At 38.7% G+C, this 23,020-nt stretch overlaps 3 protein-coding genes across 4 annotated transcripts; 2 read left to right on the top strand and 1 right to left on the bottom strand.

Annotated features, from left to right (window-relative positions):
- LOC109825273 (protein PHOSPHATE STARVATION RESPONSE 2-like) lies at positions 57-7,016 on the bottom strand. Of its 2 annotated transcripts, none has more exons than XM_020392089.1 (8): positions 6,889-7,016; positions 4,170-4,724; positions 3,531-3,741; positions 3,101-3,177; positions 2,980-3,019; positions 2,723-2,780; positions 2,507-2,576; positions 57-579 (listed from the first exon to the last, which is right to left on the bottom strand). In XM_020392089.1, the coding sequence occupies exons 2-8, from the start codon at positions 4,677-4,679 to the stop codon at positions 289-291; spliced, it is 1,257 nt and encodes a 418-aa protein (XP_020247678.1). In that variant the 5' UTR covers positions 4,680-4,724; positions 6,889-7,016; the 3' UTR covers positions 57-288. The 2 variants fall into 2 exon arrangements, with proteins under 2 accessions (XP_020247678.1, XP_020247679.1); XM_020392090.1 differs by lacking the exon at positions 6,889-7,016 and adding an exon at positions 6,774-6,877.
- On the top strand, positions 8,591-9,904 carry LOC109826924. Its single transcript, XM_020393937.1, has one exon. It carries the CDS (start codon positions 8,591-8,593, stop codon positions 9,902-9,904), a length of 1,314 nt encoding a protein of 437 aa, XP_020249526.1.
- LOC109826923 (probable peroxygenase 3) lies at positions 11,930-21,668 on the top strand. Its single transcript, XM_020393936.1, has 6 exons — positions 11,930-12,268; positions 20,577-20,718; positions 20,792-20,877; positions 20,961-21,055; positions 21,151-21,276; positions 21,512-21,668. The coding sequence occupies exons 1-6, from the start codon at positions 11,930-11,932 to the stop codon at positions 21,666-21,668; spliced, it is 945 nt and encodes a 314-aa protein (XP_020249525.1).

Here is a 23,020-nt window from a genome sequence, read left to right as displayed (position 1 = left end):
CCCCAAGTGCATTCAGTCAATGATCATAGCAATAACATCACCATACAAAAGATAAATTTGAGGCATAGGTCCAATCTATCATAAGGGGGAGAAAAGATCCTCGACAAAACCTTGAGCGTCGCGTATCTAGAAGTACATAACGATGGGTTTATTTACGGTACAAGACTATACGATCACTGCCCGTGACAAATGCAGGTTATCTCCTTCCAATACTTCACTAAAACTTGCCACATTTGCATCGGTGTATGATGATATAGTTTTTTTTTTTTTTTGAGTTTAGTACTAGCTTCATGCCGATGATGCTGATGTAGTCTCTTCTGCTCTCGATCGCTTGCGTGATGGGGATTGAGATTGCGATCCAGAAACAGTATCAGCTTCCCCCAAGCCTTCGGATATCTCCTGATCCTTTTCTTTGGCTCCGTTGTCAGCTAGGGTTAAGGCTGAAGGTTGGGGATTTGGATTGTCTGGATCACTTGAGGATGGTGTGAGCTTGTCGGAGTTTGATTTGCATTGCTTTTCGAACATCATTTGAAGGTACCTCCCTTGCTCTTCAATTCTCAACTGTAGCTTTCTTTGAATCTGGTAGGGAAAAAATGCTCAGAAAACAAATATTAAGTTCCAAAGGTTTTCTGCATATGTACCCCTAAACTCATCCGTATTTGACTATCCCCCAATCATCAATGTTGGGAGAAAGCTCAATCCCCAAATCAACAAAAGCTCAATCCCCAAATCAACAAACCATCACCTTAACTTATCCCCAAATCAACAAACCATCACCTTTGTTGGATATGGTGATTAAAAACTTGACTATTTGTTGCCATTTTTACGTTGTGGTTACAGATTAGCCGATCAATGTCGATGATTTGTTGATCCGGGCAGTGTTTCTATTATAAAGTTGATGATTTTGGGGTACTTTTTCAAATACTAAGATTTGGAGGGTGGGTCTGCAAATACACATGATTTATGGGGTATATATATAAAAAAAACTTCCGTAAATGAGGTGGGAAAATAAATAAATTGGATTGCCATACATGATACATGTCCCCAGTTAAGATGTGTAATGTGGAATGGGTAGTAATTAAATGTAAGAAATACAATACTTTTACCGAAAATGTGGTCGAGTAAGTTCTGGCTATCCAGGTAAAGATTTTACAGAGTCTGTTATATGGCATAGTTTGAAGAGTTACAATCATAGCATATCTTGAATAAAAAATGTGTGCACTTCAGATGGTTTGGCCATCTGCAATTTAGGCCGTGTAATACACCAATTTGAAGGAGTGACTAGATTATAGTTATGCGGGGAAAACAGGGCTAGTGGTAGCCCCGAGAGGACTTGGTTGTAAGTAGTTAAAAAGGCTATGATAATGAGCAACTTATAGAAGGAGATAACCTTCAACAAAACTGAGTGGAACAACGGGATTCATATAGCCGACACTTTTTGTTGGTGGCGGTGATGGTGTTGTTGTTGTTGTGGTGGTGGTGGTGGTGACTGAAGTCATGAGAGACAGTTGCAGTAGTGACTGAAGTCATGAGAGACGGTAGCAGTACTGAAGCAATCAATACTTTGGAAATATTACCACATTTTACTCCTTTTCCTTTATTGTAGTGATAACTAGACTGCACTTCGAAACTACTCTCAAACTACTACACCCAAAGATTGTAGGGTCACTAATGACGCATCACTCAAACTACTACACCCAAAGATTGTAGGGTCACTAATGACGCATCAATTTTGATGGCAATTCAAATGGAAGGACCCCACATTTTTTTGTGTAGTAGTGTAGAAGTAGTTTGGAGAGTGTACTTTAGTTAGAATTATAATATTGAGCCTCGTGAATGAATACAATTATTATACAAAGTTATAATCTTTCTTTATCTACAGTCTTTCCTAGCGTGGACATCGCCCGTTGCCCCCTTTGTTGCAAGAGCTTAAACAATATAATAAACACCAAATCTCCCTACCCACAAACTCGCTATAAGGTTTTGATAGTGCAATGGGACCAATTCATGGAGTTTTGATGCTAAGTTAGCATAGTCAATAAACACTGGTTTTATCCTTTTGTGGATTGTACTTCTTGACCCAAGGTCGACCTAACCTTGATGATAAAATAAAACGATGATGATGAACCAAGAAACAATACTCAAAATATATTCCCTAAGAAAATGAAAGAGTCTAGGCGAATACTAAGTATGACAGGATCGGTAAAAGGAATTTCATTCATATGTAAATCATCAAGAAAGCCAAAGACCCATGCAGAGACATATTCATGCTGGTGACCATAAGCCGACAAAGGGTAAAAATTATGAAACTTTTGAACAGTTCAGCTAATGGTGACAGCCTGGCAGGCCTCCTCTTGTAGTATATATTAGTATATATTGTTCTAACAAATTCATTGATAAAAATAAGGGGAAAAGTATGGCTCTGTATTAGATATTCTTCTCAGTAAATGCAGCAGTTATGTGTTGGAATCTAAGTCATCTAATACACACTAGGAAAGATACACACCTCAAGTTGTTCGTGAAGCCGTTTCTGAACTTCCATCTGGAGTCTTAATGCTTCAGTGATCTCAATACCCCTAGTGAGAAGAAGACACAAGGTCAGAATTCCTACCAAATAAACAAAACAAATTGGCTGACAAGACAATTGTTAGTTAGCATAACTAATCATTATTGACTGTTAGATACCACAATGAGTATTTAACTAAAGAAATTGCCGTCTTACGTCTTGAGGTCTAGAGATGACATTTCATCAAGAGGATTGCTTTTCTTTTCCGATGTCCCTGTATATATGCAAGGAAACATCTCGTTTAGAAGAATGTCACACTTCAATCTCAAGATTCAAATATAGAAAGATAATGGAAACAGAACATATAAGAATTGAGCACATAAATTTTTTATGTGCTTTGTCATAGAAAACAAAATTGAATGAGAAAAGGAAAATGCTTAGAATATGTAAGGAAGGTAATGAGACAATGCAACCTTCAGATGAATCTGGTCTGTACCGAGCTGTTCTATATTTCTGCAGAATAAAAGGACCAATTATGGATTCACAATCACCAAGTGAACAAACCTCCCGGGAAAAGAAATAACAAGAGAATACCTGTAAGTGGCTTTTGACATGGTATATGGTTAATCCGTCTACTTTCATTATTTTCAGCACACCTTTAGGAGTAGCCTCTGGAAGTGAAAAATAGACAAGTATAAGATACTTTATATTTTAGTGTTTTTATCGATTTGATCCCCAAAATCTTTCTTGATTATATATTAGACCCCAAATCTTTATATTTCAAAATTAGACACCCAAATCCATTAAGTTATTTTAAATAAGACCCCAAAATATATTAAGTTGATTAAATAAGACCCCGAAATCTATTAAGCTGTTTTACAATAAGACCCCCATTTAGAACCATTATTATAAACATTAGAGGGTCTAATATAGAACTAACAAAAAATTAGGGGCCACATACTTCCAAGCACAATATTGTACGAGGAAAAACTCAATCAGATCATATGAATACGGATTAACATACTCTCACTTCCACCAAGCTGATTGACAGCTTCAACAAAGAGTTCATGGAGTTCCGGGGTCCACCTCATGCGGGCCCTGGCAGGAGCTCCACCAGCAGACGTCGAAGGACTGTTGACAGCCCCTAGCTCTCCGGACTGAGAGGGAACCATCTGATGGCTTTGAGATTGGGGCACTGAAACATTTGAAGATACTGGTGCTGCTGAATACACAACCTTACACAGAAAGAAGAATGACAATCAATTGCATAAAGTGCATATAAAAAAACAACTGGCCGAAACAATCAAAAGGTAGCTTTGCAAATAAAATCTCGATATTTGCAAACTAACCCCGAAATCATCAGCTCTTGAAAACAAAACCCAATCAACAAGTCATCAACTTTGTTGAGTATGGTAAATAAATATTAGACTAGTTGGTTGATATTTTACATTACACTTACGAATTAGGTAGCTTTGCAAATACTTGAATTTGGGGGTAGTTTTCCAAATGATTTAAGGGATATATATATACAGAAAAAAAAACTTTTTTACTTTTATGTTTTGGTGGCGACCAAACAAAAAGACAAGCAATCAGATATGTGTAGGTTATTTCTAGAATGATATATTCTATATCATATACTAGATTTGTTTGAGTAGGGTAATACCTTGGGTTGATGTTCACTACCACTTGTTTCGTTGAGAATATCCTTCCAGTCTTCATTCACTAAGTCCGACCACCAGTCATTTTGCTGATTGAGGTTATCAGAAGGCATAATCGTACTGCTCTGGATTTGATTGTTCTCCACAGTAACCTCTTCAGAGTAATCAAGCATACCCTGTAGTGTATCCTGACACCAGTTGATTTCATTGGATTCTCTACTGTGGTTAGACAATGAAGATTGAAATGTGCAACTACTCTGAGATTGAGGAATAAAAGAAGCATTAATAGGTTGCTTGACATTGGGCGAGATAGTAGAATATTGGAGATCTGAAGTGAGGCCTGGAGCTGATGAAAATAAAGGACCAACAGCTCCATTACTGGGGACAAACGTTGTTTTATGGGGATTGACAGGATTGCTCCTCAATTCCCTCTCCATTGAAACTTGTTGCGAATCTGGTAGTTTAGGATAGTTCTCACCCGAGGTGATAGGAAGTACAGGAAGAGACGATGACATTAACCCCCAGAAAGTTATATCTACTTCGTCTAATTGATACAGTATCTGGGCCAAAAAAATAAACTACCATCAGATGCCAAGTTTTTAAATGATAAGATAAAGCCAGAAAAAATTTGTACAAATAAGATTTGTTTTATTGCAAAGTTTCATTTCTAGCGGCCATACTGGAAGGGGAAATGCAGACTATTGGTACAGCACTTAAGCAAAATGACTGGAAAATTTAACATGCAATAAGAAGAATGCAGCAATAACAAGATAGAAACTACATTTAGGGCACCAACTTGACTTAATGTCATAAATCATTCTTCGTGGTGAGCAAAAAAAACTTACCCGCATACACGAAAGAAAATAGAAGAAACACACACAAGTGTAGGCAAACACAAAACAATACACATGCAAAAAAAAATTGTAGTCATATTGCCAAATAAAACAAGAATACAATTCGTGCAGATCATGGACAAAATTAGAATGAGTACAATACAGATCAGTAATGTACAACATAAATATAGGTTTGTTTATATGCACGTCCATGACCCAAGCAGACCAACAACTTTTATGGGCTCATTTAGAATTGTACTGTAAATCAGTAGGCATACTTGACGCACATATTTTTCATGTGGTATTCATTAAAGCAAAGGTTCCATTCGCATATTACATCAATTAGATTGAAAGAAGCCAGTCTCGATTTATTGATTGAAAGAAGCCAGTCTCGATTTATGATCTTGGAGAAACAACAGTAATGAGAAAAACACAAGATGATCAACTGTTTCTAATGTTGAAATGCTCCTCTCACATTGGGGCAGGGAGGATCTTGATTTTACTATATAGTATCTCCCTTGAGAGGATTCATGCAAGATTGACAGAAAATTTACATTGTTATTGTGTGTAATTGTACGTAGTAGGTTTTTGCTTTCCTATCCATCTTTTCCTAGAGTTATATATGTAATGGTTGTCGGCTTACATGAGCGGAGTACTTCACTGGCGGATATCTCATGAGAATATATATCCACAGTCTAGTTATTATTACCGCATTGGAATTTGGAACTGTTCCAGTAGGCTCCTTAGCTCGTATTGTTATGCCTCGAAGAAAAACATAATTCCTTGTAGTTGTTTAACATCTTACCTTTTCATGTAGACTTCTGTTGTCTATTGGATCTTCGTTAGGTTTATTTATAATAGAATAAGCTTAATCCTCCATAACCCGAAAACAATATGACCGCCTAAATGCCAATCAAACTTCAACAAGATATTACGGGACTTCCTTTTCCTTATAGCTTCCTAAGCTAGGTATTCAGCACTACATAATATGTCACCATTTCGATTCGAGATTATTTAAAATTCGGTTTAATTCTTTTTGAAGCTTTTCTTGACCTCTAGACAATCTCCACATAGTTTTACACAACAATATTCAAGTGAAAATGGGTGGGTAGAGGTTGTGTGTGTCACTCGAGGGATAGGATTGCATGACTTGTTTTGGTACCAGCTTTTTAACCATAAACCATGTCCACATTCGAACTCTAAAGCTCGTATCCATTGCTTACCGCCGCCAACAGTTCTAGAGTTGTGTGGTATCAGAATGTTTTTCACACTTTGCCATGTGAGAACAACTAGTAGGACTCAAGTACATATTCTCTCCAACCTTGCTCACTTTCCCATGGATCAAATGTATTATAAACAGTTGCAGAATTATAGAGGCGAATACTAAAACATATTAGTCTTGCAAATTTATCCAATATAAAGAGCGAATATGATCATCCAAACCCTTTATAGCATCCACAAAGTCTGCTAAAGCAAGCATGAGACTCTATTCAAACATAATAAGTACACCAAAGAAAAACACTTATAAAAATTAATAATGAACAACTAAAACAACAAGCACGGAAAATTTTCTACATGTAGCAGCACAAGTAAACTGAAGAAAATCCAAGTACGGCACCTTACCCAATCAAGCACCCTAATCACAAAATCCCCAAATTTAATCCCAAAAAAAATCCCTAGAATTCCATGATCCAAATTAGACGAAAATTTGACCCGTACCCATTTCCCAAAATGGGATTTTTAGCAAAATAATCGAGGCAAGCTAAAAAAAATTACACCAATAATCGAAGTGGGCTCGTCTAAAAACTCCAAAAGGGCATCTCAACAACCAGAGAATCGACCAGAAGGGGAATTGAGAGCTGAAATCGAGATGGGTTTCTAGTTTTCTTACCTTTTAGGGGAGCGAGGGGACGCAGGGGCAAAATCGAGAGGAGAGAGAAGGAGGAGAGAGAGAGAGAGAGAGAGGCGAAAGATTCGGAGTTCGGGTGGAATTCAGAATTCCATGTCAGCATCCAAAAAGAAAAGGAGAGGTGGAGGTCCCTGGAAAAGAGAATAGGGGAGAGAGAAAAAAAAGATTGGCTTTTCATGATGGTCAACTCATTATCCAATAGGAGGGGAACACCTCACTTGTCCACTCTATTGGTCCCATATTTTTGGATCCCTGTAGCGAGTGAGGTTCTCATATCAAGGGCTGAGCATTAATCCGTTTGAAATGATAAAATCGAGGGACCTGATCAAATTTTGCCGGTTTAGCTCAATTCGATTTTAGAATGCGTTCAGAATAGGTCTATTTGGAAAACTTTCAACCCAAAGCGTTACCTTGATTCTAAGATTTGTACCCATGATTTTTTTTCCCCATTTCAATTGATTGGCATGATTGATCATGTTATTAGTATCTTTTTTCCATCAAAGCTCTTTGATTTGTGAATACCCTTTTGAGTTAAATATTTTTTTTAAGTATGTGGGTCCAAGCCCAATTTGAATAGACAGAACTGAACTGATTATATTCCAAAACTAGTTCGGTTCGGTTTTACAATCTTTTTCCTAAAAACAACCGAGCCCACCATTTGATCACCCCTAATTAACCCATGATACTCATTTTATTCACAAAAGTCCCTGTGTTTGGTATCATTAAGTCTAGACCCATGACCTAATCAATTTATTTTTGGAAGCAAAGCGACTATGAGGTTGAATACAAATTTAGCACTTGTTGCTTGTTTGTTTGAATACAAATCTTGATGATATGCACGTTTGGATATGTTAAATTCTCAATTTTGTATTCAGATAAAGAGCAACCTCTGCTCCTGATGAAGCCTCTAAGAAGTTTACTGTGAAAATGTTTTGCTAAAATCTCTTTCACTATTTCTTTATTTTGTTTGAAAGTCAACAAACTAATAAATTACAAATTGGTTTTCATATACCTTGTTTTTTACTGGCTTTAGATATTGAAATTAAACTTGATTTTGGATCAAGCTTAATTTTGGGTTTATAATGGAATTATTCTAAGTTTGACCAAACCCAAAATTAGGTCCAAATTCTAAAGGTTTTCTAGAAACATTCTAGAAGGTTGATCACCTCCTTAAAGTGTTCTAGAGAAATCTTTAAGCTAAATATCTAGATAATAGTATAGAAACATCTAGATAATTTGTGATAAAAATATTTAGATATTATGTAGAAATTTCTAGAGATTAGAAAAATATCTAGGAACTATGGAGGTGATACTAGAAGAATCTAGATCCTTTGTAACATATCTTTGGGAGGCTATAAATACCTCCTCACCTCTCTCATTTGTAAGCAAGAAAAAAAAGTTGAACAAGTGAATAAAGCAAGTTCAAATAAAGAGTCTTCCTCTTCATAAGTTCTCTACATTTCTCTAAAAGTCTTTCAAGTGTTTTCTAAGTGTTCTTCATATTCTTCTTCATACTTAGAGGTTTATTCTCTTGGTTTCTTTTGGGTTTCTCGGGTATTACGGTCTTGGGCTAGTGCTAAGCACTATCAGTGTTATCTTTACATGGTATCAGAGCCATTCTAATATTGTGCTCTTCAAGATCGGGGTTTAAAGAGAGCTCGGGTTTACTCTAAGTATGGAATCAATGGGTCGTGTCGTTGGATTGGGAATGGAGATCTTAAACCAATCTAACTATCGGTTATGGAAGTCATGTATGGAGTCATACTTGGTTAGTGAGGACTTATGGGATGTCGTCGGCGGTAGCAGCACAACACCACCAAGGGGAGATGCTGCAACAGCGGAAGCGACAAAGGAGTGGACACGGAAGAATGCCAAGGCGGAGTTTGCTTTGAAGAGGTCAATATCTTCAGGACTATTTGAGCATGTCTCAAGATGTACATCCGCAAGTGCTATTTGGCAGGCACTAGATCAATTGTTCAACAAGAAGAACGAGGCTCGTCTACAACTGTTAGAGAACGAGTTGGCAAATGCAAAGCAGGGGTGGTCTTCAATCTCAGAGTTTTTCATCAAGGTAAAAAATCTTTGCTCTGAGATTAATACTCTCAATCCGGAGGAGTCGATTTCGGAAGCACGGTTGAAGCGGTCTATTATTCGTGGTCTACGACCCGAATATACACCGTTTGTTACTTCAGTTCAAGGATGGGCTACACAACCTTCCTTGGAGGAGTTTGAAAATCTACTAGTTTCGCAAGAATCACTAGCCATGCAAATGGCGGGAGTTAAAGTCCATGATGACTCGGGGAGTGCTTTTGTAGCGGGGAGACAACAAAGCTTCAGAGCCAAACCCAAATATGGTAATGTGAAGAATAATGATGGACGAGAAGGATCTTCTACGGGAGACAAGAAGCGATTCAAGTGTTATTGGTGTGGAAAACTTAGGCATTTCAAAAAGGATTGTCGAGTTAAGCTGAAGGAAACAAATATGGCGGAATCAAAGGGTCATACTGAAGACAAAGAATGGGGAAAATGTTTCACAGTGGAGGCTGCATCTTCAGGTACATCCACAGCAAAAAATCTTGGGAATGATTGGATTGTGGATTCTGGTTGTAGCCATCATATTACCGGAGACGAGAAGTTATTTTCTAGTCTTCAGCGTCATGACGGGAAAGAAGCCATTATTACTGCGGATAATTCAATCCACCGCGTTGAGAAGGAAGGGACAGTCATCATTGAAGGAGATGATGGAAGCCCAATCACTCTCAAGAACGTATATCATGTTCCTGGAGTAAGGAAGAATCTTCTCTCTGTGGTGAATGCGGTTGACTCAGGTAACTACGTTTTATTTGGCCTAAGAGACGTTAAATTCTTAAAGAATATTAAAGAATTAAAAGCCGACGTGGTTCACACCGGAGCACGGGTTAAGGATTTATATGTTTTATCGGCCTCAAATTCTTATGTTGAGTTTATATGTTTTATCGGCCTCAAATTCTTATGTTGAGAAGATGAGTACGAATGATAATGCCTTTATATGGCATGCTAGGCTTGGTCATATAAATATGACTAAGCTAAAGGTTATGGTGAATAAGGATTTGGTTAATGGGCTCCCAAAGTTAAAGATTCATGATGAAGGAAAGCTAAAGGTTATGGTGAATAAGGATTTGGTTAATGGGCTCCCAAAGTTAAAGATTCATGATGAAGGAAAGCTTTGTGAAGGCTGTCAATATGGAAAGTCACGTAGGCTTCCATTTGACAACTCCACTTCACGATGCAGCGCTCCGTTGGAGAGGGTCCATAGTGATTTGATGGGTCCGACGAGAACATCCTCCTATTCTGGGTTTCGGTACATGTTACTGTTTGTTGATGACTTCTCACGGTACACTTGGGTATACTTTGTGAAGGAAAAATCAGAAGTATTCTCCAAGTTTCAAGAATTCAAGGTTACCGTGGAGGGAGAATTAGGTCAGAAGATCAAGACTTTAAGGACGGATAATGGAGGGGAGTTCATGTCAAAGGAGTTTCTCTTTTTTTGCCAAAAACATGGTATCAAGAGAGAATTTACATGTCCGTATACACCTCAGCAAAATGGAGTAGCGGAAAGGAAGATAAGATATCTAAGCGAGACATGTAGAAGCTGGTTACATGACAAAAATTTGCCTAAGGCCTTATGGGCGGAAGGCATGAGATGTGCAGCGTATGTCATCAACCGGATGCCACTTAGTCCGAACAATATGAAGTCTCCTTATGAGATGGTTCATGGGAAGAAGCCAACGGTGAAACATCTCAGGATATTTGGATCAATCTGCTACGTCCACGTGTTTGACTCTCAAAGAACCAAGTTGGAGGCAAAGGCGAAGAAATGCATCTTTGTCGGCTATGATGAACAAAGGAAGGGCTGAAGGTGTATGGATCCAGAGACACACAGGTACACCGTGTCTCGTGATGTTGTCTTTGATGAAGTTTCTTCATTTTATGGGCCACCTCAAGTCTTGGTCGAACAAGAAGGTGGGGGTTCCTCCAAGATTGATGAACCAGTTATTCAAATGCCAAGTGAAAGCGGAAGTCTTGAAGAAGAGACGCAAGGTGAAAGGGGGAGCACTGATCAAGAGGAAGATGAGGAAGAAGATCGTAGTTCCATGGCTAATCAACGGCCAAAAAGGAACATTGTTAAGCCTGCTCGGTTCAGAGATGAAAGGTTTGTCACTACTTACTCATGCTACTTTGCAGCTCCATTAGATGAAGAGGAGCCATCATCGTATTATGAAGCAAAAGGAGTTCAAGAGTGGGAGGGCGCAATGAAGGAGGAGATGAATGCTCTCATGAAGAACGAAACTTGGGATTTGGTTCCAAAACCCAAGGATGTCCAACCCGTTTCTTGTAAATGGGTGTACCGAATTAAGCGAAAAACGGATGGGAGCATTGACAGATTTAAGGCAATGTTGGTTGCTCGAGGGTTCTCTCAAAAATATGGAGAAGATTATGATGAAACTTTCAGTCCAGTGGCAAAGATGACTACGGTACGCTCACTTTTATATTTAGCCGCAAGCTTTAGTTGGAAGTTATGGCAACTAGATGTGAAGAATGCTTTTCTATACGGAGAGCTTGATAAGGAAATCTTCATGGAGCAACCGCTTGGTTTCAAGTCACGAGAGCATCCTGATTATGTCGGCAAGCTTAAAAAGGCTTTGTACGGGTTAAAACAAGCTCCTCGAGCTTGGTATGGAAAGCTTGCTCAATTCCTTCAGTTTTGCAGGTATGTGCCATCAAATTCTGATCTGAGTCTATTCTTCAAAAAGAATGGAGGAGTCCACGTGGTGGTTCTTCTTTATGTGGATGACATGATCATCACCGGGAGTGATGATGCTGAAATTGCTCGTCTACAAGAGGATATGTCGGTGAGGTTTGAGATGAAGAAGTTGGGTGAGTTGAACAATTTTCTTGGTTTGGAGGTCGAAAGGGTAAAGGATGGAATATTTGTCGGCCAATAAAGCTACGCAAGGTTTCGTGGTGCAGCAAGAAGCAAGCAATGGTGTTATTGTCTACCACTGAAGCGGAGTATAAAGCTTCAACACTCGCAGCTCAAGAGTGTATATGGCTTCGAAGACTCCTTGAAGATTTGTTGGAGCCAATCAATAAGCCGGTTGCAATTTATGGAGATAATCAAAGTGCTATCAAGTTGGCTAATAATCCGGTGTTTCATGCAAGGACGAAGCATATCGAGTTAGAACATCATTTCATACGGGAGAAGGTGCTTGATGGAACAATTGAAGCTTTGGAGGTTCGAAGCGAAGACAACGTTGCAGATATTTTCACCAAGTCACTACCAAAGGGCCAATTTGAGTTACTTCGCTCGAAGCTCGGGATGGTTGACAAAATCAAGTTTAAGGGGGAGTATTGAAATTAAACTTGATTTTGGATCAGGCTTAATTTTGGGTTTATGATGGAATTATTCTAAGTTTGACCAAACCCAAAATTAGGTCCAAATTCTAGAGGTTTTCTAGAAACACTCTAGAAGGTTGATCACCTCCTTAAAGTGTTCTAGAGAAATCTTTAAGCTAAATATCTAGATAATAGTATAGAAACATCTAGATAATTTGTGATAAAAATATTTAGATATTATGTAGAAATTTCTAGAGATTAGAAAAATATCTAGGAACTATGGAGGTGATACTAGAAGAATCTAGATCCTTTGTAACATATCTTTGGGAGGCTATAAATACCTCCTCACCTCTCTCATTTGTAAGCAAGAAAAAAAAGTTGAACAAGTGAATAAAGCAAGTTCAAATAAAGAGTCTTCCTCTTCATAAGTTCTTTACATTTCTCTAAAAGTCTTTCAAGTGTTCTCTAAGTGTTCTTCATATTCTTCTTCATACTTAGAGGTTTATTCTCTTGGTTTCTTTCGGGTTTCTCGGGTATTACGGTCTTGCGCTAGTGCTAAGCACTATCGGTGTTATCTTTACATTAGAATCATTGAGGTGCCTAAATATTTCCCCTTTTGGTTATGAGTTTCCTTTTGTGACAAAATTGATACACTTACAAGGTAGACCAATAAGATACAAGCTTATTAATAAAAAAATTACGGACAACATCCTTCTATGCCATTAAACTAGCAAAGACTATTCCTTTAGACAAAGACAAAGGAAGAAACTAGTGATTGTACATGCATGATGCATCTACCAACACATTTATTTATTTATTATTTATTACCATGGTATCATTTAACAAAAGTCATAACCCGTTTAAAATCAGGGACATCTGACTGATTTAATATCTCTTGGCCATTAATCTATATTTAACTATAATTAATATTCTAATATTTAATTAATAAATTCATGTTTTTGTTTAATCTTTTATTGAACATGTAGTGCCAAATATTTCAAGACTTTTGTTAAATTGGACAAGAAATAGCAAAACGCAGAAATGGTTTGAGCCTTAGGGGATGTTTAGTTCAATTTCTACAAATTATAGGAAATGTTTTCTACCCAAAATATGATTTCTTTGTATTTCTTAAAAAAATTATAGAAAAAATTTTGAGAAGTTAAAAAGTATCAATTTTTTTTTTTTACTTTGCTTGTTTGGTTCAAAACAAGAAAATGACTCATTACTTTATAGAAAATAACAAGATTTCCTATAATTTGTCGAAATTGAACCAAACACCCCCTAAATTTATAGAAAATTATCTAACTTTATAGAAAAGTGTCTAACTTTATAGAAAAGTGTCTAACTTTATAGAAAAGTGTCAATGTCTAGCTTTATAGAAAAGTGTCAATGTGGTGTCAGATTTCTGGGTGATTTCCGCCTATTTTGAGAGGAAATTGATTTCTGTAAATTTGGTACCTTTTTGTATTTTACAGAACATTTCTGTAAATTTTTTTAAACCAAACACAGTTTACAGAAATCTACAGAAAATTTTTAATTACAGAATTGCCATTGTCAGGCATTTTGAGAAAATTTTTGTATAAAATTGTGCAACCAAACACCCTTTTAGGTTATCAGGAAAGAAAAACGTGAAACTTAAAAGGACCGTTCATTCTACAGTAAAGTTGGGTGGAAGTATCATTTAACAAAAGTCATAACCCGTTTAAAATCAGGGACATCTGACTGATTTAATATCTCTTGGCCATTAATCTATATTTAACTATAATTAATATTCTAATATTTAATTAATAAATTCATGTTTTTGTTTAATCTTTTATTGAACATGTAGTGCCAAATATTTCAAGACTTTTGTTAAATTGGACAAGAAATAGCAAAACGCAGAAATGGTTTGAGCCTTAGGGGATGTTTAGTTCAATTTCTACAAATTATAGGAAATGTTTTCTACCCAAAATATGATTTCTTTGTATTTCTTAAAAAAATTATAGAAAAAATTTTGAGAAGTCAAAAAGTATCAAAACAAATTTTTTCTTTGCTTGTTTGGTTCAAAACAAGAAAATGACTCATTACTTTATAGAAAATAACAAGATTTCCTATAATTTGTCGAAATTGAACCAAACACCCCCTAAATTTATAGAAAATTATCTAACTTTATAGAAAAGTGTCTAACTTTATAGAAAAGTGTTTAACTTTATAGAAAAGTGTCAATGTCTAGCTTTATAGAAAAGTGTCAATGTGGTGTCAGATTTCTGGGTGATTTCCGCCTATTTTGAGATGAAATTGATTTCTGTAAATTTTTGTACCTTTTTGTATTTTACAGAACATTTCTGTAAATTTTTTTAAACCAAACACAGTTTACAGAAATCTACAAAAAAATTTTAATTACAGAATTGCCATTGTCAGACATTTTGAGAAAATTTTTGTATAAAATTGTGCAACCAAACACCCTCTTAGGTTATCAGGAAAGAAAAACGTGAAACTTAAAAGGACCGTTCATTCTACAGTAAAGTTGGGTGGAAGTTGTATCTTATTATTTGGTTGTTTCAAGCTTATTTTTATTTTCCAGACATGTAACAAAGTTTTCATTTCCTACTATGTTGCTAACAAGTGGATGTAATTCCAAAAATATCGTAAACGTTCAATTTGTTATCTATGGTTTATCTTCAGTTGCAAGATTGAAGTTTGGTTTTGAAAATCTGATTATTTTCTTGTCAATTGTCAATTTTGGTTATACTATTTCGTGTTTGTTGTATCTTATTATTTGATTGTTTCAAACTTGATAGAGTAAAAAATACAACAAAATTAACGACAGAAGACCAATCCTGATTAGATGTGCAAAACAAAACACTAGGCCGTGTTTAGCATGGGATTAATACTAGTATAATATGGTGGTAGAACTATAGCTAATTGTATTTTAGTTCTGGAAATTGAGATGGAAAATAGATATTACTATTTACCGGATTTAGATGTACGATTTAAACCGATACATTGAACCAAATCAACTGAATATGGACCAAATCAATGCCAATCAAACAAATACTCACAAATTCAAATCAATTTAGACATTAGCCCAACCTGTCAATTGGCAGATTGGCAGAAAATTCCCGGCAACATGCTGACCCCCCCCCCCCTGTTGGGGATTCGAAATAATCAATCGAACCCTTGCCCTTCCGGACCTTGTGTTGAAAGTAGGAAAGTAGGAATAAAACCACAAATAAAGATCTAACTTACAAAAACAGTAAGGGAGATGAACACACAGATTTAACGAGGTTCGGCAACGTGCCTACGTCCTCGGAAGCCACACCACACAATCTTTTTATTAATTGAAAAAGAAAATACAAGCTCTCAAACAAGGGGTTAATCTCTCTGAGATTCTCTCTCTCTTTGCAGTCAAAAAGGCTCTCTTTTTGATGTCTCTCAAACCCTAAAAACGTTTGGGGTATATATAGAATCCTGAAACAAAACAGATTCCCAAACAGTTTAGGAAACTGTCTGGACGATTCGCGGTCGACCGCCGTGCCAAGGCCGGTCGACCGGCCAGAGAAAAATCTGTTTACAGGGTCCTGTGCACATTTGCGGTCGACCGCAGCGGCCACGCCGGTCGACCGGCCAGAGCGACAGAAACTTCTCAGTTTCCTGCAGTGCACGCGGTCGACCGGATCTGCCACTGCGGGCGACCGCACAGTCTTCTGACTGTTTTCTTCGTCTTTTCGATTGCAGCTTCAGGTCTACACACTTAGACTAACAATCTCCCACTTGGAGACCAAAGCGCCATCAATGAGCTCACCCGAACTCTCCCCTTATTCGCATGTATCTTTTCCCTGAAAAATTCTTTCTTCAATCAACATCCCGGTTATCGCGCCGATCCTCGTAGTGTGGCTCCGCCTTCGTCTTCTACTCGTGAAGGCCAACTGAAGTTGCGCACAACTCCAGTTTCTCAATGGTGACTGCCTTCGTCAACATGTCTGCCGGATTTTGACTCCCCAAAATCTTCATTAAGTGCAACTTTCCGTCCTCGATCAGCGAGCGTATAAAATGGTATTTAACGTCGATGTGCTTCGTTCTGGCATGATATACTGGATTCTTGGCAAGATGTATAGCGCTCTGGCTATCACAATAAAGAACTCCTCTGCTTGTTCGTTGTTCCCCTCAAGTACCGCATTATCCACTTTACGGCCTCCCAATGCTGCTTTCCTGGATTGCTTGCAAATCTGCTCACAACTCCCACTGCATGGGCGATGTCCGGCCTCGTGCAAACCATCGCGTACATGAGACTCCCAATGGCTGAAGAATATGGCACCCTGCTCATATGCTCTCTATCTGCATCTGTCTTAGGCGATTGCTCCTCAGATAACTTGAACTGACTTCCAAGGGGTGTGCTAACAACTTTAGCATTCTGCATGTTGAACCTCTGAAGTACCTTCTCAATGTATTCAGCTTGGCTCAAACTCAATGTCCCTTCAGCTTCATCCCTACTGATTCGCATCCCTAGAATCTGCTTCGCTGCACCCAGATCCTTCATTGCAAATTCCTTTGCTAGCTGCCTCTTCAAACTGTTTATCTCTTCTAAACACGGTCCTGCTACCAACATGTCATCAACATATAATAACAAAATAATGAAGCTGGACTCGAACCTTTTGAAATAACAGCAATGATCCGAATTGCATCTTCTGTAGCCATTGTTCTGCATGAAGTTATCAAACTTCTTATACCACTGTCTCGGAGCCTGTTTCAAACCATATAAGCTCTTCTTGAGCTTGCACACCATCTCTTCATTTCCTTCTTCAATGAAGCCAACAGGCTGCTTCATGTAGATTTCTTCATCCAAGTCACCATGAAGAAAGGCAGTCTTCACATCTAACTGCTCAAGGAAGAGGTCTTCTGCAGCTACCAAACTCAACACCACTCTGATGGTTGTGAGTTTCACAACAGGGGGAAATATCTCCGTGTAGTCAACTCCTTCCCGCTGTTGAAACCCTTTCACTACTAATCTGTCTTTGAATCTCTTGCTTCCATCACTCTCCTGCTTGACCCGGTAGACCTATTTATTGTGCAAGGCTTTCTTCTGCGCAGGTAGCTGGGCTAACTCCCATGTCTCATTAGTGAGTAGAGAATCCATCTCCTCCTGCATCGCATGCTCCCACTGCTGAGATTCACTCACTTGCACTGCCTCTTCATAACACTCCGGCTCTCCGCTATCTGTTAAGAGTAGATAATCAAGTGACGAGAGGTATTTGGGATTTGGTTTGGGTACCCTAGATGACCTCCTAGGCTCCATGCCCTGGGTAGTAGTTTCTGCACCTGTAGTCTCCTCCGTTCTACGGTCAGAACTGACATCGTCGCCCCCATCTGGAAGTTCCTCCAAGTCCATGTACTCGGATCCACCTGTATCCGTAGTGCTGCTCCCACTGCTTTGGCTATCCTTGGCATTGTCCCTGTCCTTGTACATCACCTCCTCATTGAATATCACATCCCGGCTCCTGATGATCTTCCTGTTCTTCTCATCCCAAAGGCGATACCCGAACTCATCAATGCCGTATCCAATGAATGTGCACTTCTGTGACTTAGCTTCTAGCTTGTCCCTGACATGGTCACTGATATGAACATAAGCCACGCAACCAAATACCCGCAAGTGTGAGAGATTTATCTTCTTTCCACTCCAAACCTCCTCTGGAATCCCAAAATCTAATGGAACTGATGGCCCGTGATTAATAAGGTATGCTGCCGTATGTACCGCATCCGCCCAAAATATCTTAGACAGACCTGGATGTAATCGCATGCTCCGCGCACGCTCAGTCAAGGTCCTGTTCATTCTCTCCGCAATGTCGTTCTGTTGCGGTGTCCCTGGAGTAGTTCTCTCTAAACGAATCTCATTCGTAGCACAGAACCTCTTGAACTCCTCCAGCTCGTATTCTCCACCATTATCTGATCTCAAGCACTTCACCTTCAGATCTGTCTCGTTCTCGACCATGGCCTTCCACTTCTTGAAGATCTCGAACACCTCTGACTTGTGCTTCATGAAGTAAACCCACACCTTCCTCGAGTGATCGTCGATAAAGGTGACGTAGTATCTCGAACCGCCAAAAGAAGACTGATAATCATATTTTATTACAATTTTATACCCTCATTATCTATTTTACATGAATAAATATACCATTAATAATTATTGTTAGATTAGTTTGCACATAATTGAATGAAAATATAAATAAATATTATTAAATGTAAAAACCCCTCAAAAATCTCTCTTCTCTATTTTGTAGTATTTAGAAGCCCATGAAGCAAAAGCTTAAAAGAGGAAAATGATTGAAGCCCAAATAGCAAAGCCCATTAAAAAAAATATATACACCAAAGAGTTAGAATGGACTTGGATGTAAAGAGTGGAATGAAATGGACTTGGATGCAAAAGAGTTTTAAGACCGAACTAATGCATAGTTGGACAAAAAAATCAAGCAAATGATGGCACATCAACAAATAATTTACTCATGGGCCGGAGACTTACCTGCTGATTAAAATGGAGAAAGGACCATGAAATCATTTCTTTGAAGACCAGACTTGGTGGATTTTCACAAAAAAATCACTGCTGCAGACTTGGACCGGACATTCATTTGAGTTGGGCCGGATTGTTGTGGTTGATTTCCATTAACTAGCTCTTCAATTTGGATGCTTTGATTTTGAAGAAATGGCCAGACAAGTTGCTGCAGCTGGGTTTTGAATGGACTTGAGTTTGGAAAATGAGAAACAAAACTTGGGCCGGACTTCTTTTACTTTGTGCTGCAGATTTTCAAAAATCAAAATGGGCCGGACTTGTTTGTTTTTTCTTTTGGAAAATCAATGAAATGAAGGACCGGACATGGGCTTTAATCTAATGGATGTGGACCTTGCTGCAGTTTTCTTTTGAAAATCAATGAAATCAAGAACCGGACTTTGGACTTGAAAATCAAATGCCTGACTTTGCTTTTAATTTGCTGCAGACTTGGGATTTAATGCTATGGGCCGGACTTGGAGTTGTTTTGAAACTCACATGTGCACAAGAGGACATGTCACACAACCTGCCCAACTATCCTGCAACTGCGATAGTAGTAGAAGGGCCTGCACTTCGTCATCGAACGTGATGTCCACGGAGATAAGTTGATCAACAATCGTGTTGAACTCGCTGAGGTGCATCGTGAAGGACTGTCCTTCTGCCATCTTGAGGTTGAAAAGAGTTTTGACTAGATGCACCTTGTTTGCTGCCGACGGTTGCTCGTACATCTTCGCGAGAGCTTCCATAAGCCCCACCGTCGTCTTCTCCTTCAGAATATTATGGGCTACTGATTTGGCGAGCGACAACCGGATTTGCCCTAGAGCCTTCCTATCCAGTACCTCCCAATCACCATCTGACTCCTCTTTCTTCTTTCCCTTTTCCTTGCCCAACAGCGGGCGATACAAGTCCTTCTGGTACAGATAGTCCTCCATCTGCGACTTCCAGTAGGCGAAATCCGATCCATTGAACTTCTCAATCTTTGATTTGCTTTCCTCTGCCATGGCTTTCACACAAATTGCTGAACGAAGCTCTGATACCAGTTGTTGGGGATTCGAAACAATCAATCGAACCCTTGCTCTTCCGGACCTTGTGTTGAAAGTAGGAAAGTAGGAATAAAACCACAAATAAAGATCTAACTTGCAAAAACAGTAAGGGAGATGAACACACAGATTTAACGAGGTTCGGCAACGTGCCTACGTCCTCGGAAGCCACACCACACAATCTTTTTATTAATTGAAGAAGAAAATACAAGCTCTCAAACAAGGGGTTAATCTCTCTGAGATTCTCTCTCTTTGCAGTCAAAAAGGCTCTCTTTTTGATGTCTCTCAAACCCTAAATACGTTTGGGGTATATATAGAATCCTGAAACAAAACAGATTCCCAAACAGTTTAGGAAACTGTCTGGACGATTCGCGGGCGACCGCCGTGCCAAGGCCGGGCGACCGGCCAGAGAAAAATGTGTTTACAGGGTCCTGTGCACATTTGCGGTCGACCGCAGCGGCCACGCCGGTCGACCGACCAGAGCGAAAACTTAATTTGGGCCTGAAATTTCAAACTAGAAGTTATAAATTTTGTTTAATAGTGTTAGTTTGATGTATGCATATATATCTCAAGTGATAATACTGCATAGTACCCTTACTAAGACAGAAATGTTTCATTGTATCAGGTTTAGATAATAGTCATTTTAATATGACAGAAAGAGTACTTAACCAGTCTTAAAGAATCTATCAAAAATCTTCAAGTATTATCAAATTTCTCTCTACAGATATGGCTAGAGCACATTAGCAGCACCAGACGTTTATCACCCGGAAGGTTCCACAGACCACGAGCCTGACAATATGAGTGTTCTTCAGCAGCATTGTGCGTTTTTTGACAGAAATGGTGATGGTATCGTGTATCCATGGGAAACTTATGAAGGTAACATGGATTACCCTCGTATACAACGATGACTATTGTTCATGCTAAATAAACGTAGCTTTTTTTCAATTAGGATTTCGAGTGCTTGGCTTCAATCTGATTGTTTCTCTGGTCCTGTCGTTTCTCATTAACTTGGTTTTGAGCTATCCAACTCTCCCGGTAAGTTTAAACTTTAAACATACGAAATTTACATGATCTAGCTTAATTATTGTATGACTAGAACTATTTTATGTTCTCAATAGAGTTGGATACCTTCACCATTGTTACCTGTGTACATTCATAACATACACAAGGCCAAGCATGGGAGTGACTCTGGAACTTACGACACTGAGGGCAGGTAATTTTTCCAATGTGTCTAAAAAATGCATGCAAATGAAATAGCTTAATTATATGATTCTATTGAATTTAATGTTTCTTTGCGGTATAAATCAGGTATATGCCTGCTAATTTGGAGAACATATTCAGCAAATATGCACGTACGGTGCCTGATAAGTTATCATTCGCGGAAATGTGGAACATGACAGAGGGTAACCGAGTAACTTATGATTTCTTCGGATGGTAAGTCCTATAGCCTAGGAGAAAATTGTTTTTTGCCGAACAGATGCCCTAAGGGTAAATGAGTCAAAAAAACTTCACTCAGGGGGTCAACGTGCAAAAAATAAAACTAGAAGGTTAGTGTAAGTTCAAAACAAAGATACTACCACAGGTTTCAACCATATTTTAAACAAACTAGACTAATTGTACAATAGCATAATTTATTTGATTAATGAGCAACAATCATCTTATGTCGTAGGATCGCCGCGAAGCTGGAATGGATAGTTCTGTATCTCCTTGCTCGAGATGAAAAGGGTTATCTTTCAAGGGAGGTTATCAGACGTATGTTCGATGGGAGCTTATTCGAGCACATTGAGCAACAGAGGACAACATTCAAGAGGAAGAAGATGATGTAGACTTATCACAAGAAATTATTTCTTATGCTATGTTTGATTACTATGTCATGAACAATTTTACTTTCTTATAGTCCATCCTTCAATGTAGTGACTCTATTATAACCTTAGTCTGGTTATTTTATCTAGTTTTAAGGTGGCTAGTGTGCAATCATAGATTGTGTGTTCAAATCCTCTATGTTGATTCTTATCACAGAGTTGAATCTATATAATTTTTTCTGGTGTGAGATTATAATGTTGATATATAGGAAGCAGCGAAAGAGTTTGTTCTACAGTTTGTAAGAGGTTTTAACTATGCGATAAGACTGGCTTGGTTAAGATTTAGTATTTGTTTTCCTTCTTTTTGAGCTCATGAACTTCATCCTCTCAAATTCTGTCGAGATGGGAATTAAATGGGTACACACAGCATTCTCACTACAATATTCAAGATGTTACGTAATGGAAAATGTAGGTCGAGCTCATGACCATTAAATGAGCGCTTCTTGGGAGGCAACCCAAGCTTTACTTTCACTTTATTTTGCTTTATTTTATTTAGTGTTTGATTTTAATTGTTAGCTTTCAGGACATGTAATCAGGTTGCCATGAATTGGTGTGTGTAGGTAGATGACCAGAGAAAAATAGGTAGCAAAGAGTTCTGTTGTTATTAAGGCCCAAAAAGAGAGGACGAAGGAAAAATGCCGAATAATGATTCTACACGGTTTGGGTGTGTCCATGGACACAGCCGTGTCGGGCGTCAGTCTTCAATTCATTTGTTCTGCCTCAACCCCACGACCGTACACTTGTCGACATTCCCCCCTTTATTTTGTTCTCACCTCCCAAAATCCCACCACTTCCACCTCTCACTTCCCCAAATCCCACCACACCACCTCCATCCTACCTTTCATCCTCCGACCGTTGACCTTGCCGTCGACATCCCATCAACCCTTCTCTCTCTCTCTCGCCGCCTTTCCTATCTTCCATTTTTCTAACCCGCCACCAAGCGTGCCTCCACCGCCAAGACACCACCTTTGCCGTCCCGCCTATAGCAACGCCGGCATTCACACCCCCATTCTTCAATTCATCACCTGAAAATCCCAGATCTGTTCTCATCCTAATCAATTGAGTGCTCCATGGCTCCGAAACGCAGAAAACCCAACGAAGCGGCAACTTTCAACTCACCGACAGAGTCGCGACATCGCTCTACAAGGGGTAACCCTTCACCTCTTCCCAATAACACTTATAACACTTATGGCATTATTTTTTACCCCAATGTAAATCAAGAGGTACGGTTTAATAACTTAGTCTCTAGGCGCATGGTATCGACTAAATTCATTGATGATGATGCGTTGTTACAATTAGGGTTGAGAGATAATGTC

The sequence above is a fragment of the Asparagus officinalis genome, chromosome 10 (genome assembly GCF_001876935.1).
Source record: "Asparagus officinalis chromosome 10, Aspof.V1, whole genome shotgun sequence".
Lineage (NCBI taxonomy): Eukaryota > Viridiplantae > Streptophyta > Magnoliopsida > Asparagales > Asparagaceae > Asparagus > Asparagus officinalis.
The sequence above is the reverse complement of the archived record's forward strand: the minus strand, read 5'-3'. Positions and strand labels throughout refer to the sequence as shown.

What these genes read in the sequence shown, in the direction of transcription:
- LOC109825273 (XM_020392089.1), bottom strand. Translation starts at nt 4,679, where the DNA reads ATGTCATCGTCTCTTCCTGTACTTCCTATCACCTCGGGTGAGAACTAT. An exon ending in GTAGTGAACATCAACCCAAG is followed by an intron (nt 3,742 to 4,169) that starts GTATTACCCTAC and finishes TTTCTGTGTAAG; the next exon opens with GTTGTGTATTCAGCAGCACC. An exon ending in CAGACCAGATTCATCTGAAG is followed by an intron (nt 2,781 to 2,979) that starts GTTGCATTGTCT and finishes GCATATATACAG; the next exon opens with GGACATCGGAAAAGAAAAGC.
- LOC109826924 (XM_020393937.1), top strand. Translation starts at nt 8,591, where the DNA reads ATGGGTCGTGTCGTTGGATTGGGAATGGAGATCTTAAACCAATCTAAC.
- LOC109826923 (XM_020393936.1), top strand. Translation starts at nt 11,930, where the DNA reads ATGGTGTTATTGTCTACCACTGAAGCGGAGTATAAAGCTTCAACACTC. An exon ending in TTCGCTCGAAGCTCGGGATG is followed by an intron (nt 12,269 to 20,576) that starts GTTGACAAAATC and finishes AGATATGGCTAG; the next exon opens with AGCACATTAGCAGCACCAGA. An exon ending in ACTTACGACACTGAGGGCAG is followed by an intron (nt 21,056 to 21,150) that starts GTAATTTTTCCA and finishes GGTATAAATCAG; the next exon opens with GTATATGCCTGCTAATTTGG.